At 43.0% G+C, this 17,685-nt stretch overlaps 1 protein-coding gene across 3 annotated transcripts; it reads right to left on the bottom strand.

Moving 5' to 3' along the window:
• Positions 1-4,451: 4,451 nt before the first annotated feature.
• TMEM52B (transmembrane protein 52B) lies at positions 4,452-17,000 on the bottom strand. Of its 3 annotated transcripts, XM_015430373.4 has the most exons (5): positions 16,401-17,000; positions 13,365-13,408; positions 10,589-10,627; positions 9,371-9,540; positions 4,452-6,481 (listed from the first exon to the last, which is right to left on the bottom strand). In XM_015430373.4, the coding sequence occupies exons 1-5, from the start codon at positions 16,497-16,499 to the stop codon at positions 6,258-6,260; spliced, it is 576 nt and encodes a 191-aa protein (XP_015285859.3). In that variant the 5' UTR covers positions 16,500-17,000; the 3' UTR covers positions 4,452-6,257. The 3 variants fall into 3 exon arrangements, with proteins under 3 accessions (XP_015285859.3, XP_005596073.4, XP_073862340.1); XM_005596016.5 differs by lacking the exon at positions 13,365-13,408; XM_074006239.1 differs by lacking the exon at positions 9,371-9,540.
• Between the last annotated feature and the right edge of the window lie 685 nt (positions 17,001-17,685).

The following is a 17,685-nucleotide window of genomic DNA, read 5'->3' on the forward strand; positions in this document are numbered from 1 at the left end:
TTGACAGTAAGTTGAAAAGACCGCAGATTGGAGCTGCCTGGCTCAGAGGGTTTGTGCATATTTATGTTATTTGAACTGAGAAAGAGGGGCCAGTGCATTTCCTCTGCTTAAAATTATAGGAGAGACCTAGAGAACAATTGTGTTAAAAATCATGTTTTTAACCACTTTGTTACTTTTGTTTTTTCAATTGAGCACAGCTTAGAATTCTGTTGGAAAAAAAAAAACATAATTTTACCACCACCTCAATGTTCCTTTTCATGCCCATCATCATCTTTTTTTTTTTTTTTTTTTTTTTTTTTTGAGACAGAGTCTTGCTCTGCCACCCAGGCTGGAGTGCAGTGGTGTGAGCTCGGATCACATCAACCTCTATCTACTGGATTCAAGGGATTCTCCTGCCTCAGCCTTCTGAGTATCTGGGATTACAGGCATGTGTCACCATGCCTGGCTAATTTTTGTATTTTTACTAGAGACAGGGTTTCACTATGTTGGCCACTCTGGTCTCGAACTCCTGACCTCAGGTGATCCGCCCGCCTCGGCATCCCAAAGTGCTGGGATTACAGGCATGAGCTACTGCACCCAGCAAGCTCCCCATTTTTAACTAGGATTTTTTACAATATTCTCCCAGTCAGGATTAAGATCTGCCTTCCTCACATTTCAGCTAAGACCTCAAACTTTCATCAGGGTATCTTTCTTTACATGATGGAGCTTTCCTGCAAATAAAACGTTAAGTCACCCATCATTGTCTTCAAGTTCAGTTACCGAATTGCTTGGTGCAAGGCTGAGCAGTGTGCCACTTCAACTTCATGCACTGCCCTCCCTTTATAGTATACAATTCATACTAAACTACTGTATGCTAAAGGGAAGAAATTGGTGGAAAGAGAAAAATTAAAGGAGTGAGAGGGAAAAAAAATCAAGAGGGTGAGGATGGGGAGAGATGATCTCATTTATGTCCATATATATGAATATATATTTTAACTTGATAGTTTCCAAACTTATATCCTCCTGTCCAAACCCCAGAGTCTCAGAGAGGCATAACCAACAGTTTCCATGCAGTCTCCCGTGAATTATCTTAAAAACATTACAAAGCTAAATGACTAATGTAAAATTCCTTTTTCTTTTGTTTTTCACGAATTGAGGCTTTTCTCATTCATTTCCAAAGAAAACTTTGACTTAATCCATTAGCATGTTTGAGTTTCTTTTACTGTTTAGTGAAGTAGGACTTGTCTTAGATTAACTTGGTACATATTTCACCAGTGAATGCCTTATTTCTCACTTTTAGAAAGCATTGTTTACATTTTCTCTTGAATCTGGTCTTTCTCCAGTCTTCTCCATACTAATAAATACCTGTACTTTCCATGCATCAGCTCAGGTAAATGATCTAGAAGTCGTTCTTCACTTCCTTTCCTTAATACACTTTCCTCTCCAATTCAGCAGCAAGTCCTGATGATCCTATCTCCAATATCTCTCTCAAATTCCTACACTTATCTCTCTCTCTCCCTTTATTCTCACCACACTCATCCTATCCACAATCATCTTTTATCCACTATTCTTCAGTACCTCTGAAGACTTTCCCTGATCTGACCTTTGACTTCTGACCTTCTGACTTTCCCACTCCACTCCATTCTCCTGTAGCACTGAGAGTCATTGTCTTAAAATTCAAATTGCATCAAGTGACTTATTTAAAATCCTTCCAAAGGCCAGGCGCGGTGGCTCATGCCTGTAATCCCAGCAGTTTGGGAGGTCGAGGCAGATGAATCACCTGAGTTCAGGAGTTGGAGACCAGTCTGGCCAGCATAGTGAAACCCCGTCTCTACAAAAAATACAAAAATTAGGCGGGTGTGGTGCTCATGCCTGTAGCTCCAGCTACTTGGGAGGCTGAGGCAGGAGAACCACTTGAACCCAGGAGGCAGAGGTTGCAGTGAGCAGAGATCGCGCCACTGCACTCCAGCCTGAGCGACAGGAGGGAAACTCTGTCTAAAAAAAAAAAAAAAAAAAAAAATCCTTCCACCGCTTCTCAATACATTTGTTGTTGTTGTTGTTGACAGAGTCTCGCTTAGTTGCCCAGGCTGGAATGCAGTGGCACTATCTTGGTTCACTGCAACCTCTGCCTCCTGAGTTCAAGCAATTCTCCTGCCTCACCTCCAGGGTAGCTGGGACTACAGGCACGAGCCACCACGCCCCGCTAACTTTTGTATTTTTAGTAGATATGGGGTTTTACCATATTGGCCAGGCTGGTCATGAATGCCTGACCTCAAGTAATCCACGCTCCTCAGCCTCCCAAAGTGATGAGATTATAGGCGTGGGCCACCGCACCCAGTCTCTACTGTTTTTTCTATTTTTTTTTTAAGTTTCTCAGGTTTACCAAGGCTTTTCTTATCTTCGAAAATGCTTTTCCTATCTTCGAAGATGCTTTTCCCTTATTTTGCTTCTCCCAAGTATCCTCTACCCTCTCCTATTTGTTGTCCCCTCTCAGTCTTTGTTTAGCTCTTTGTATTTATAAATCTGCTATTATTTTATCTTGCTTTTTCTTTTTTTTTTTTTTTTTTTTTGAGACGGAGTCTCGCTCTGTCGCCCAGGCTGGAGTGCAGTGGCCGGATCTCAGCTCACTGCAAGCTCCGCCTCCCGGGTTCGGGCCATTCTCCTGTCTCAGCCTCCTGAGTAGCTGGGACTACAGGCGCCCGCCACCTCGCCCGGCTAGTTTTTTGTATTTTTTTAGTAGAGACGGGGTTTCACCGTGTTAGCCAGGATGGTCTCGATCTCCTGACCTAGTGATCCGCCCGTCTCGGCCTCCCAAAGTGCTGGGATTACAGGCTTGAGCCACCGCGCCCGGTCTGCTTTTTCTTAATATTCCTGAAAATGTAACTTTGTGAAGATGTAAACTCTGTGAAGACCGAAAGGCAGAGGACCTGTTTGTTTGTTCTGTATGCTCTACACTATTATTGGTACATAATTTCTTTCTTTCTTTTTTTTTTTAAAGAGACAAAGTCTCGCTCTGTTGCCCAGGTTGGAGTGCAGTGGCACAATCTCAGCTCACTGCAACCTTCGCCTCCCAGGTTCAAGCGATTCTTCTGCCTCAGTCTCCTGAGTCGCTGGGATTACAGGCATGTGCCACCACGCCCACTACTTTTTGTATTTTTAGTAGAGACAGGGTTTCACCATATTGGTCAGGCTGGTCTCGAACTCCTGACACTGTAATCTGCCCTCTTCGGCCTCCCAAAGTGCTGGGATTACAGTCGTGAGCCACCGCGCCCCCAGCTGGTACACAATTTCTTAAATCATATTTGCAGCACACACACACAAAACCTGTTAAATGATTGTAATGCAAGCACAACTAAGATTATTTATTTATTTATTTATTTATTTATTTTATGTTTTTTGAGACGGAGTTTTGCTCTTATTGCCCAGGCTGGAGTGCAGTGGCATGATCTCGGCTCATTGCAACCTCCACCTCCCAGGTTCAAGCGATTCTCCTGCCTCAGCCGCCTGAGTAGCTGGGACTGCAGGCCCGCGCCACCACACCTGGCTAATTTTTGTGTTTTTAGTAGAGACGGGGTTACACCAGGATAGTCTGGAACTCCTGACTTCAAGTGATCCACCCACCTCGGCCTCCCAAAGTGCTGGGATTACAGGCGTGAGCCACCATGCCCAGCCGAGCCAGTGTTTGAACAGTAGATGTGAAGAAAGTTAAAAAGGATTTTAAAAAAATTGAGAACAATAATGATGGCGATGGAGTGATTAACAGATGTATTAGATTCAGTATAGAAATAATTGAGGCCAAAGGGGTGCAAATAACTCGTGACCAAATGGGAGGGTTACGGGAGTGAGCGACTCCACGTGACTGAGGAGCAGCACATGTGAATCAGATTAGGAAAAGGCACACTATGAGATGGAGACAGGGGACAGAGTAGCATGTCACGGTTGGAAATGATTCTATATTTCAAATAAGGGGGTAGGGGCTAGGAAGTGGCTGTGGGGCAGAGAGATTCCTTTAGAATAAGACCTTATAGGCAAGATTTCCCCAAGATTTTCTAATGCCAATGAACGTTTTACCTTTGTCAAGTCTGTGGTGTCCTGGTGCCTGAATAGAAGAGCCTAGAATGTCTTCTGGAATGTGTCTTTGAGGACTGAATGACTCATCTGGCAGCAGTAAAACAAAGTCACTTCAGGCACTATTAGCAATGCATGCATTTCAATAATTCCCAGAGCCAATTTGTTAAATGACTCAGGATAGTTTCAGATCAACAGCAGGTTATACTCAGAACATTTTCCCCTCTGGGCTAAGTGAGCGTTCCAAGAATGTAGTTAACAAGGAGCTGCACTAATTAGCCAATCCCTGGCTCTGTGTTGCCTCTCTGAGTACTGGAGCTAATTAATTGGCTAATAAACAGTTAGATTTCTCAAGTATTCCTTACCTCTACCCAGAACATATTAAGAGGAATCACTTATATCTGTTGTTGTTTACCTCAATCAACAAGTATTTATTGATAAACATAAAGCCACTTCAGGTGTGACAACAGTAACATGGCTGGCAAAAATGGGAACATAGCTCTCGGAAAAATCATAGTAGACAAGGGAAGGTTAGATGACAGTAGGAAGAATAGCATACATATGCATAACACTTTACAAATTATGCCGCATACATTTAGCTTCTTTGATCTTCACAACAACCTTCTGAGGTGTTATTATTCCCTGTTTTCTAGGTGAGAAAACTGCTTTAAAGATTTCAGGCCAGGAGCGGTGGGTCAGGCCTGTAATTCCAGCACTTCGGGAGGCCAACGGGGGTGGATCACCTGATGTCAGGAGTTCTAGACCAGTCTGGCCAACATGGTGAAACCCCCTCTCCACTAAAAATACAAAAATTAACTGGGCATGGTGGCGAGCACCTGTAATCCCAGCTACTCGGGAAGCTGAGGCAGAAGAATCGCTTGAATCCGAGAGGTGGAGGAGGTTGCAGTGAGCCGAGATCATGCCATTGCATCCCAGCCTGAGCTACAAGAGCAAAACTCCATCTCAAAAAAAAAAAAAAAGAAAAGAAAAGAAAAAGGATTTCAGTGACTTATCTAAGGTGAGTAGTTTTTCCCCAAATATGCATCACTTCCTCGATTTTCCGATAATACTTTGGGAGGTGGTATGATATGTGGATAGATTAGCACTACACTGCCGCATGGTTCCTAGGAAGCATTCCATCCAGGCTTAGCTCACCATTTAGTTTTTGCTCCAAGAACTGGAGAGATGTGCCGATAGGCTTAAAGGAGAGTGTATTTTCTACCATGGCTCCACTAGGTGGCAGTGAGGGCCACCACTAGAGACTAGCGTGAGTCACTACAGAGTGTTGTGGCTTTAAGTGGTCCAGGCAAAACAGGAAAGAAGCAAAGCAACACTATTTAAACCTTTAGAGTTAAAACAGGGTGCATGTGTACATGCATGTGTGCACACGTATGTGTCTGCAGTGCAGAGGAACTGAAGAATTAATCCAACTGTTACTGCACAGTATGTACACTGTGTACACGGCATGTGTACATGCATGTGTGCACACGTATGTGTTTACAGTGCAGAGGAACTGAAGAATTAATCCAACTGTTACTGCACAGTATGGTTCTGTGAGTATGGTTTTTCATACTGCGGAGGGGCAGGACCAGAGGAAAGAAAGACTGATATTTGGCACTTGAATACTATACTGTGTTCTTTTAGCCCGTATCAGCAATCCCATCCCTAGCTTTTAGATATCCAGGTGGGTATGTTGTGCTGTCTAAGATGATCATTGTCATTTGATGTAAAATTGATTGCTGTCTCAGAAGGAAAGATGCATGCATTCAGTGCATTAATGTTGATGGCTGTGCTAACACTGTTGTCTTTCTTTTCCACTTTATCGCAATGGATTAGCTGACACAGAGAGACGCAACTGGCAGTATCATGTGGGTACAGGAATTTTATATGCACTCAATAGTTGAAGGAATTCAAGACACCTTCATGTTTTCCCGGTTTAGTGGTAATCAGCGTGGCTAGAGATTACTTGCAGATTTTGACCATTGGATAAAAAAATTAAGAGTTCCCAATTAGAGCATTCTGTATCAGAAGATATAAAGGCCTGCGAATGAAGAGTAAGAACCATCTTTCCCTGGAATGATGGTGTTAGATGCCATCCTAAAACTTCTGAGGGTTAGAAAAGAATGTGTTCCATTTTCCCACAGACTCTGGACATACCTCCACCCCAATTTATAAAATGGCAGCTCTCATCAGTTCCAAGAGTCAACTATTCAAGTTGACTCCTTCTCTATCGGAGGCAGCTGCTTTTCTTCAGGCACTGGGGGTAGATCAGGTGCTTTCTGCCCACACCTGGCTACTGTGAAGCGACTCATATGAAGAGCTTCTTCATACCCTGGGAGGGTGTCCAAAGAGGAGGGCAGTTGGCCCAGGGAGCTGTGGGAGTGCGCCACAGCCAGGATCCTCCGAGCTGCAGGGCCAAACACCGACTGCAGAGCTGTGAAGAAAGAAGGAACAGAGCTAAGGAACTAAGGGAAATGGGACACCCTCAGACAGCACAGACTTACTTCCCACTTAACTGTCGCTTCATTTTTAACAAGCATCCAAACTCATTGTCACTCCTTGCCCCATATTTTATGAATATCCTTTGAAGCATGTTTACAACCCGGCTTCCTGCTCTGCTAGAAGGACCTGTTTTCTCTGGTATCCTCAAATAATCTAAAGAATGTTTCTGCATCTCTCTCTCTCTTTTTTTTTTTTTTTTTTTTTTAGACGGAGTTTCGCTCTTGTTGCCCAGGCTGGAGTGCAACGGTGGATCTCGGCTCATTGCAACCTCCGCCTCCTGGGTTCAAGCGATTCTCCTCCCTCAGCCTCCCGAGTAGCTGGGATTACAGGCACGCACCACCATACCCAGCTAATTTTTGTATTTTTAGTGGAGAGGGGGTTTCACTATGTTGGCCAGGATGGTCTCGAACTCCTGACCTCAGGTGATCCACCCGCCTTGGCCTCCCAAAGTGCTGGGATTATAGGAGTGAGCCACCGCGCCCGGCCAAGAATATTTCTGCATCTCAACCCTGCCCTTTCCCCTTTCAGACTTAGATCCCTTTCCCCCAGCCCCCGATACTATAGACTCCTTAGGATTATTTATTTTTACCTCATCTCTTTTCTTTTTTTTTTTTAAGACAGGGTCTCACTCTGTCACCCAGCTTGGAGTGCAGTGGCACAATCTCAGCTCACTGCAATCTCTGCCTCCCAGGTTCAGACGATTCTCTTCTTCCTCAGTCTCCCGAGTAACTGGGATTACAGGCATGTGCCAACATGCCTGGCTAATTTTTATATTTTTATTAGAGGTGGGGTTTCACCATGTTGGCCAGTCTGGTCTCGATCTCCTGGCCTCAAATGATTCACCTGCCTCGGTCTCCCAAAGTTCTGGGATTACAAGCATGAGCCACAATGCTCAGCTATTTTTTTAATTTTTCTTTTTCTTCTTCCTTTCCTTTTTTTTCCTCTTTCTTTCTTAGATGGTGTCTCACTCTGTAGCCCAAGCTGGAGTGAAATGACGCCATCTGGGCTCACTGAAACCTCCACCTCCTGGGCTCAAATGATTCTTGTGCCTCAGCCTCCCGAGTAGCTGGGACTACAAGCCCGTGCCACCACGCCCTGCTAAATTTTGTATTTTAATAGGGACGGAGTTTCACCATGTTGCCCAGGGTGGTCTCAAACGCCTAAGCTCAGGCGATCTGCCCACCTTGGCCTGAGCCATGGTGCCCAGCGTTGGTTATCTTTTTTTCCTAAGACGACAGTGAGAAAGGGGAGGTAGGAAAGGTGAACAGCAACACATCATATCATTCTATTTTTGATGTTGTTGTTGCTGTTGTTTTGAGACAGGATCTTGCTCTGTCACTCACCCAGGCTGGAGTGCAGTGGCATGATCTTGGCTCACTTCAACCTTTGCCTCCCGGGTTCAAGCGAATGTCACGCCTCAGCTTCCCGAGTAGCTGGGATTGCCGGTGCGTGCCACCACGCCCGGCTAGTTTTTGTATTTTTAGTAGAGATGAGGTTTCATCATGTTGGCCAGGTTGGTCTCGAACTCCTGACTTCAAGTAAGCCACCCGCCTCAGCCTTGCAAAGTGCTGGAATTACAGGCAGGAGCCACTGCGCCCAGCCATTCTCTTTTCAAAATAAATATCCACATTTTGCCAGCTGGTGTTCTGACTGGTACTGGCTCTTCAATTTTAGGAAAGAACATAGTCCAGGCACAGTGGCTCATGCTTGTAATCCCAGCATTTTGGGAGACAGAGGCAGGTGGATCATGAGGTCAGGAGTTTGAGACCAGCCTGATCAACATGGTAAATTGTTTACACCAAGAATAAAAATAAATAAATAAATAAAAATAAAAAAAAATTAGCCTGGTGTGGTGGTGGTTGCTTGTAATTCCAGCTACTCAGGAGGCTGAGGCATGAGAATCTCTTGAACCTGGGAGGCGGAGTTTGCAGTGAGCTGAAATCCCATCACGGCACTCCAGCCTGGGCAACAGAGGGGGACTCCATCTCAAAAAAAGAAAGTAATCAATTTTGGCCGGGCGTGGTGACTCACGCCTGTAATCCCAGCACTTTGTGAGGCGGAGACGGGTGGCTCACAAGGTCAGGAGTTTTGAGACCAGCCTGGCCAAGATGGTGAAATCCCGTGTCTACTAAAAATACAAAAATTAGCCAGGCGTAGTGGTGGGCGCCTGTAATCTCAGCTACTCTGGAGGCTAAGGGAGAGAAGTGCTTGAACCCGGAAGGCGGAGGTTGCAGTGAGCCTGAGATTGCGCCAGTGCACTCTGGTCTGGGTAACAGAACGAGACTCCGTCTCAAAAAAAAAAAAAAAAAAAAAAAAAAAAAATGTAATGGAAAGAATGGAACCGCAGAAGAAAGGGAAAGTGTCTTGTAATCACTGAGAAAATGTTAAGGCTAAAATTTAGTGTATCAAGACTTGAAGAATAAAGAGCTGAAAGTACATGCCATTAATTTCTTTAAAAATATAAAATAGTATAGAAAATAGAAAAAGTAGATTTCACAAAATCCAAGACATTTTGAAAAAGGCATCTGTTTGGAGTTCAAAATAGTTTTTAGCAAAGTAACTAGTTATAAACTGGCTAATTCTTCCTATTCAATACTTCCAACAGCCTCCAATATTTCACTTCCTTCTTTATCGTCATCCAGACAGACCCTTGAGAACACAGCTTCAATGACAGCCCAGGTCACTGCAGCATCAGGCTTCTGGGAATTGTGAGTCGTGGAATCTTTAATATTACTCGATCAGTGGTTCTACGCCTTTGCACTCTTTTCGTTATTCATTTAAATGGGGTCCTTCTCCCAGGTTAAAAGGTCAATGTACTCACATGTGATAGTGCTCTGGAGAGTGCTGTCGTGATCGAAAGCAATGACAGTCACTTCATAGGGCGGTGGGCCCCCATCTTCCCCATTTTGCCGGCGGCTCAGACAGCAGCAGCGGAAGCACAGGGAAGACAGGCCGCACAGCAGAAGCAGCGCACCAATTCCCACCAGCAACCTGCAAAAGCCCGTGGGGCAAGTAAGACTGGGATCTGGCTTTTTTCCCAGCTCTGCTGTAACCAGTCTTTAATGTCTGAGTTTGGATTCTTGTTTAAATATTTTATAGAATAATTATAAACATTTTAATTTATAATTTTAATTTCAAGGCTTTTGCTTTATAGATAACCTTATTTTGTCAGCTGGAGTAAGTCAATCCATTAGAACAAATAATAAGACATTTAAGGTAATTTGAGGGGGCTGCTTTCTTATTCTTTTCTGAGACAGAGTCTTGCTCTGCTGCCCAGGCTGGAGTGAAGTGGCATGATCTCAGCCTCCTGAGTAGCCAGTACTATAGGCACATGCCACAACACTCGACTAATTTTTTTTTTTTTGAGACAGAGTTTCGCTCTCATTGCCCAGGCTGGTGTGTAATGGTGCGATCTCAGTTCACCGCAACGTATTCCTCCTGGATTCAAGCGATTCTCCTGCCTTAGCCTCCTGAGTAGCTGGGATTACAGGCATGTGCCACCACGCCTGGCTAATTTTGTATTTTTAGTAGAGACGGGGTTTCTCCAGGTTGGTCAGGCGGGTCTCAAACTCCTGACCTCAGGTGATCCACTCCCTCGGCCTCCCAAAGTGCTGGGATTACAGGCATGAGCCACCGCGCCCAGCTTTTTTTGTATTTTTAATAGAGATGGGGTTTCTTTATATTGCTCAGGCTGGTCTCAAACTCCTGGCCTCAAAGTGGTCTGCCTGCCTCGGCCTCCCGAAGTGTCGGGATTACAGGTGTGAGCCACTGCACCCGGCCAGGCTCTGCTTTTTAATTCACTAAAGTAATCTCCTTTGTGGAGATATTTCTAGAACAGACTCTGAGGGAAGCACACAATAATGGTTTGATGTTTGTGGAGGAGATGGTATTGAAAAAGGAAATCCTGACATATTGTCACATAGGTAGTGATGAAGTAATGAAATCTTACTCCATGAGATGCTAAGTAAGTAGGCAGGCTGTCATTTTTAATGACCCTGAGAAATACAGTGTCTTTCTCGGTATTATAAGTGAAACTTACCATATATACCAGAGATGTACCCAGTCTGTGGTCAGGCAACTATAAAGAAAGAATAAAGTTTTGTATATTAAAAATATAGTCAATCCCTGTTATAACTCCAGACTCAGAAATATGAGTTACAATGTGATGTGATACCTTGTTATAATAAAAGCACTATGGGTTATGTTTTCTAAATTCAATGTAGCTAGTTGAATCTTTTGCCAAATTATATGCTTTAAATAGTACTTTATACTATAGATGGCACTGTCCAAGTCATTTTGTAAATCATTATAAAACAAACTAGTGGTTATTAGAAGTGTTCATAGAAAACATGTATGTGCCTGTTGTAAACATTTATGATAAAAATTACCAAGAAAGGGCCAGGCTCGGTGCCTCATGCTTGTAATCCCAGCACTTTGCGAGGCCGAGGCGGGCAGATCACAAGGTCAGGAGTTGGAGACCAGCCTGGCCAACACAGTGAAACCCCGTCTCTACTAAAAATACAAAAATTAGCCAGCCGTGGTGACTCCATCTCAAAAAGAAAAAAAAGAAAAAATACCAAGAAAGAACTTGGAATGCAAGTTTACAAAGAGTAACTTTGAAAATGGATGTAAAAGTTAGGACTCGTGTAAATTTGAGGTTAATAAAATGTAAACATAAAGAAAATTTCAGTTATGAGTATGAAAGTCATACAATCACATTTGTAATTTATCTTTTGCAAGCTGTTGCAACACTCCCACTGAGAATGTAGGGGAAAAAAAACTGAGTTTCTTCCTGCTATACTCTCCCAGCCCTCTGACACCAGATGTGTGGGTGGGGATTTCCCTACACACCAAGCAAGCAATCTTCCAGCAACAGACAACAGCTGAGTGTCCTCTAATTCAATTCAATTCCAACACTACCTGCCTGGAGATAGGATCCGATCCCATAGGGTAAGGGCTCAGTCCCCTAGACTGCTCCCCAGAATTCTGATGCCAATCACAAGTTGTTTTGCCTGTGCTTCTGACCTACTGGTTACAAATTGGGGGTTCCCTGACTCCCTCTTGGGGTTGCATTAATTTGTTAGAGCAGCTCACAGAACTCAGGGAAACACTCACTTACATCTACAGTTTATCACAAAGAATATTACCGAGGATGCGGATGAAGAGATGCATAGAACAAAGCATGTGGGAAGGGACACAGAGCTTGCATGTCTTCCGAGTGCACCACCCTTCAGAAACCACCACCTGTTCAGCTGTACAGAAACTCTTCAAATCCATCCTTTGGGATTTTTATGAAAGCTTCATTATGTAGGCATGATTGATTAAATCATTGGCCATTGATGATCAACTTCAGCCCCTCTATTTTCCTTGGATGTTGAGGGATGTGGCTTTAAGCATTCTGCCTTGGTCCTTCCAATGACCAGCCCCACCCTGAATCTACCTAGGGGCTGCCAGCCACCAGTCAACTCATTAGCATGCAAAATGATACTACTTACTTTGGGGATTTTAGAAATTGTATGCTAGGAGATGGGGACAAAATCAAATATATATTTCACAGTATCACACCCACCGTAAAGAGTACCCTAATTTTTCACATCCAAGATCAAAACTAATATATATATCCACTGAGACCAAACAGGAAGAGGGAAAAAAGTAGAAGCCAACTTTACCATGATGAGAGCTAAATAAATGTTCTGTGTTCACTATGGCAACTGTAAATTTTCTCTGTAAGAATGAAAAAAAAATACGGATTTTATGGGAGAAGGAGTAGAAGATAAGGTCAGAAACTGGAGAATGAGGTGAGGCAAAGTATCTGTGTATGTTTGAAGAGTAGTAAATTTTGTTATTTAATAATTCTTTCTGATACATGAATCTACTGAAATCTAGTGAATCTATTTTTATTCTCTGGTCACACATTTATAGAAAATATAGTTTTTTTTTGGTTTTTTCACTGAACAATGACTCCTCTTAGTTTTCCCACATTTCTTACTTGTTGAAAATTCCTCTGGTTCTAATTAGATTCTGGTTTATAGGAAAGGACTCTTCCTATGGTGGCAGAGGTGTAAAACCTCAAAAAGCAGTTATCAAGTAGTCAACACACAATGTGCATGTGAAGGTAATCAAGGCCATCACCATTTCCCTGGGTTTAACAGACCTGGCTATCGGGAAACTCTTCCCATGGCTAAATATGTATTTTTCTTCATCCTAAACAAGTTTTTATTCAAAGTGCCCCTACTTTTTAAAATTTTTATTTTGTAGTTTCTTTAAGTGGAATGACTCTTGCATATTTATCTTCACATCCTCTGTGTCTACATAAGACCTAAGTGTGGCAAGTTTGGATTAGTTGACAACTACATCAAAGTGATAGCTAAATGAAGTCTGCAATAAATGTTAACATGCCCTAAAAACTAGAAAATACTTTCAAATTTAAAGTGATAATGTTACTTTGGAAATCACCCAAATATGTACGCCAGTGACTAGATACCAAACCCAGTCTGTCCTGGTGAGTCACTGAGAAGCAGGGCTAAGGAAGCCTTTTGCAAGTCTCTATGACTGTATAAGTTGAGATTAATCGTGCTGCTTTGATGGGAAGATAGGCTTGGGGTAAAAACATGCTGTCAGCAGTGTTATTTTTGAGCGCTTTAAGATGATACAAACACATGTCTTTATTTTGTGATAACTCATCTATGAGATCTATTACGTAAGTAAAAATAAATAAAAGGAAGTCATAGATGTCTAATGACATCTTGACTGTCTTTAGGGTAGTGATGTTTTTGTCTGTTGCTCCTTCCTCCCAGCTTGAACTCTATACTTACTGTTCAGGATTACCACAGTTTTCCTCGCATCTCGTCCCAGAAAGCTGTAGAAAGAGAAATTGTCTTATACAGGGAAATTGTCTTGTCTGCTGTGTTCAGCTGCCTACCAATCATCTCTCATGGTTGTGCTGTGTTAGATCAACCAGTAAGAAAGTCACAGTCTTAGGGGCAGTCTGTTTAGGACTGCCATTTTCATCTCTCCCATACTTGCTGGCTTTTGTACTTGAGGTAAGGGAACCGTGAAGAACGAATATCTTGTCTGTTGTTTTGGTGGTGGGTGAGCATCACCCTTTGTGAATGAGAGGTAGCCATTTACATTAAATTGTCTGCAGTAGAAAATTCCTGATCTCTCTGTCCCTTGGGATATTGCTATTGTCCTCCTAACTCCTGCCCAGTTGAATTCTACACCACTGCTCATTTTTATCCTCTTAGTGTGACAATGACTATACAAAGGAAGAAGGGGAAAAGCAAGGGGACCAGTGGGACAGATGGTCTTCTTTATTGAATAGCTACTAGATACCAGACTGCTAACAACTCTGTTATTTTGTTTGTTTGTTTGTTTGTTTGTTGTTGTTGTTTGTTTGTTTTTTGAGTCTTGCTCTGTCACCCAGGCTGGAGTGCAGTGGCATGATCTTGGCTCACTGCAACCTCCACCTCCCGGGTTCAAGCAATTCTCCTGCCTCAGCCTCCCGAGTAGCTGGGACTACAGGCACGTGCCACCACGCCTGGTTAATTTTTGTATTTTTGGTAGAGATGGGGTTTCACCATGTTGGCCATGCTAGTCTCGAACGCCTGACCTCAAGTGATCCACCCGCCTCTGCCTCCCAAAGTGCTGCTGGGATTACAGGCATGAGCCACCATGACCGGCCATGAACTCTTAATATTTCATAGCATTTAATCACAATAACTCTCTTGGTGGGTATATTTAACCTTATCTTGAAAGGTTAAGGGACTAAGGCACAGGGTTTTAAGTAATGTGACCAGGCCAGGCATGGTGGCTCACGCCTATAATCCCAGCACTTTGGGAGGCCAAAGTGGGCGGATCACAAGGTCAGGAGTTCGAGACCAGTCTGGCCAACATGGTGAAATCCCGTCTCTACTAAAAATACAAAAATTAGCCAGGTGTGGTGGTGTGCACCTGTAATCCCAGCTACTCTGGAGGATGAGGCAGGAGAATTGCTTAAACCTGGCAAGTGGAGGTTGCAGTGAGCCAAGATCATGCCACTGCACTCCAGCCTGGGAGAGCAAGACTCCGTCTTGGGAAAAAAAAAAAAAGCAAGAAAGAAATGTGACCAAATGTACACACCTATTGATGTAGACAGAACTCAAATCAAACCCTATCATAGATATGTGTTGAAAGAATCAATAACACTGGGGACAAGTTTGCTCTAACAATTCCTCAATATTGCTATCAAGTCCCTTCTACTCCTTCTACAGAAAACAAAAAACAAAAACAAAAAAACAAAATTGTCCACTCTTTCTTCTACCTGATTTTTTTAGTTGACTTCCTCTTTCAAAAACCCATTCAAGGCTGGGTGCAGTGGCTCACACCTATAATCCCGCCACTTCAGAAGGCCGAGGTGGGTGGATCACTTGAGGTCAGGAGTTTGAGATCAGCCTGACCAACATGGTGAAACCCTGTCTGTACTAAAAAAATACAAAATGAGCCAGGCATGGTGGTGCATGCCTGTAATCTCAGCTACTTGGGAGGCTGAGGCAAGAAAATCACTTGGACCCTGGAGGCGGAGGTTGCAGTGAGCCAAGATGGTGCTATTGCACTCTAGCCTGGGGAACAAGAGCAAAACTCCGTTTAACACCACCACCACCACCACCACCACCACCACCACCACCACCACCACCACCATTAATTTAATTCTAGAAGCTGCTTCTGTCTTCTAATAACTTGAGTGCTCTGATATTTCAGGAAAGCAACCACAAAGTCCCTTAGAAAAGAAACAGAGATTTGTAACTATTGGAAGTTTATGGTGGGCAGTGAAGGGGTAAGGAGACACACATACTCAAAACCTATCAGTTGAAAAGGATTTGTAAAAGGATGAATAGCCAGGCTTTGCAGATAACATTTGAGAAACCCCTGCTTGTGTTTTCATTTGAAAGAAATGGCCACTGAGGATGACAAAGCGTGTGTTTCTTCCACCCAACCATGGTACTTTCTTTCACTTTCTTCACTAAAAGTAAGAGAAGCCTAAAGTGCTCAGCAGAGAAAATGCCACTTTTCAGGCTTGTTGCAAAGAGAAAAGAGAGGAAAAATGAAGGAAAGAGAAGGCAAAGGAAGTGAAGAGGAAGCAAAAAGAAAATATAAGAAAAAACGGATTTTCAGATACCACTTTAGCTGGTCTATTAGCAAAAAAAAAAAAAAAAAAAACAAACAAAAAACCCTCAGCCCACTTTGTACAGGGGCCATACTGGAATCTGAAACTATCCAGTTTTCTTCATTTGCTCTCCTTCTTGCTAGATGGCATAGCTCTATACACTTCCCCATGACGATTGCTTAGAATCCCTCAGTCCAGTGACCCTTTTCTCCACTAATGGATTACTCAGAGACTTCTCATTCATTGTAGGCCCAAAATATTTTAAAAGAGCCCTCCCTCTCTTATTTCTAGACTAGACACACCTAAACTGCTAGAAGAGGGTTAGAAATTCCTGGATGGGAAATTCCATTTAGGGGAATCACATACCTAGTTTTCATAATCTGTTTGGAATTTTGAGGGATGGGTGATAAGATGCTAAAAGAGAGAAATATACTTCAGTGACACTTTTAAAGTGCCACGGCAATCCTGCGTGTTTCCATGCTCACTCTAATTTCTGTCCCCCTTTTCATTGTCGTTGCCGTCAGTCACACATGTATCTATGCAATCTCGTAATACTAAGGAAACTCTGTAGTGTATTCATTTCCCTACGACTCCCTGGGTTCTGTATATGTCTCCCCACCCCGCAGTTCATTTCGTCTCAGATTCTTCTGAGTTGATTAATCTGGGGAAAAATATTGTCTCTCTGCTTTTTCACCACTGAACTCACCAGGATGCAATGCACCAGGGCAGAGGCCGTCGCGACATGAATTCGGACTCCCATCGGGCTGAATTCCTGTTTCTTCAGAATCTTGCACTGGGCATCCATTGCCTCCTTTCAATGCTCTGTGCCATATTTGACTTCTTGACCTAGAATTCTTAAGGAGAGAAACTTTTCTCAGGAATTTATCAGCTTTTCTCTCTCTCTTTCTCTCTGTCTCCTCCTCTGTCTCTCTCTGGTTATTATTTTCTATGGCCTTTCCCTCCTGTTTTTTCCTGGTTTTCTTCTTTATTCTTATTACTATTTCTCTGGCCTCCACATTTACTTCCTTTTGCCTTCTTTCTTTCCGTTATACTATTAATTCTTTCTACATCTTTAAGTTTCTTTCTCCTACTGCTCCCAAAAAGGAGACATGCAAAGAGGACATATGTGTCCTCTGAAGTATTTTTCTAGACAGTGATGAAAAACTTGGCGTAGAGGATGGTCAAAGGCAGATTACTGGTGATCAAATATATTCTTTTCTTCATCAGAAAACTGGTTATATTCTTGATCCTTCACCAGAGTACTCTGGAGTGACTGTTGCAGGGTGAAAGTCACCCTGCTACTCTCCTTTCTTCTCTCTCCATGTGATTAACAACCCTTTCTTGCTCTTTGAAACCCTCCCCTTCACTATGTTGATAATCAACTCTCCTGGTTCTGGGTCATTTATCCCTAACCGCTGGGGTAAGACTGAGAGGTTGCCAAATGAACAGGAAATGAACAGGAAAGCCATCTCATCTTTGGAGAAAACAGACTCGAAGATGAGAAATCAAGTTGGAAGATTAGAATTTTCATGTGTTATCAGTGACATCTTCCTCCACCCTGACTTCACTTCCCATTGAAATGGATAACTGAGAAAGACATTTTTTAAAATGTCATTTAAAACCAAATTTTAAAAAAGCAAATGTATAGCTTGCTTTCTTTCTTATCTTTTTCTTTGTGCCTTCTTTCTCTCTCTCTCTCCCTCTCTCTATCTCCTTGGTAAAGTAGTGATGTGATTGACAAATAAGTCTTGCCACTCAGGAAAATAAAACCTAAGGTCAGAATAAAAACAAGCACACACGCAAGAGCACAGAATAGTTATAATGAAACAAATCTACAGAAACAAATGCGGCCGGGTGCCATGGCTCACGCCTGTAATCCCAGCACTTTGGGAGGCCAAGGGGTGCTGATAACTTCAGGCCAGCAGTTTGAGATCAGCCTGGACAGCATGATGAAACGCTGTCTCTACTAAACATACAAAAATTAGCTGTGT

Source organism: Macaca fascicularis, chromosome 11 (assembly GCF_037993035.2).
Source record: "Macaca fascicularis isolate 582-1 chromosome 11, T2T-MFA8v1.1".
NCBI classification, from domain to species: Eukaryota; Metazoa; Chordata; class Mammalia; order Primates; family Cercopithecidae; genus Macaca; species Macaca fascicularis.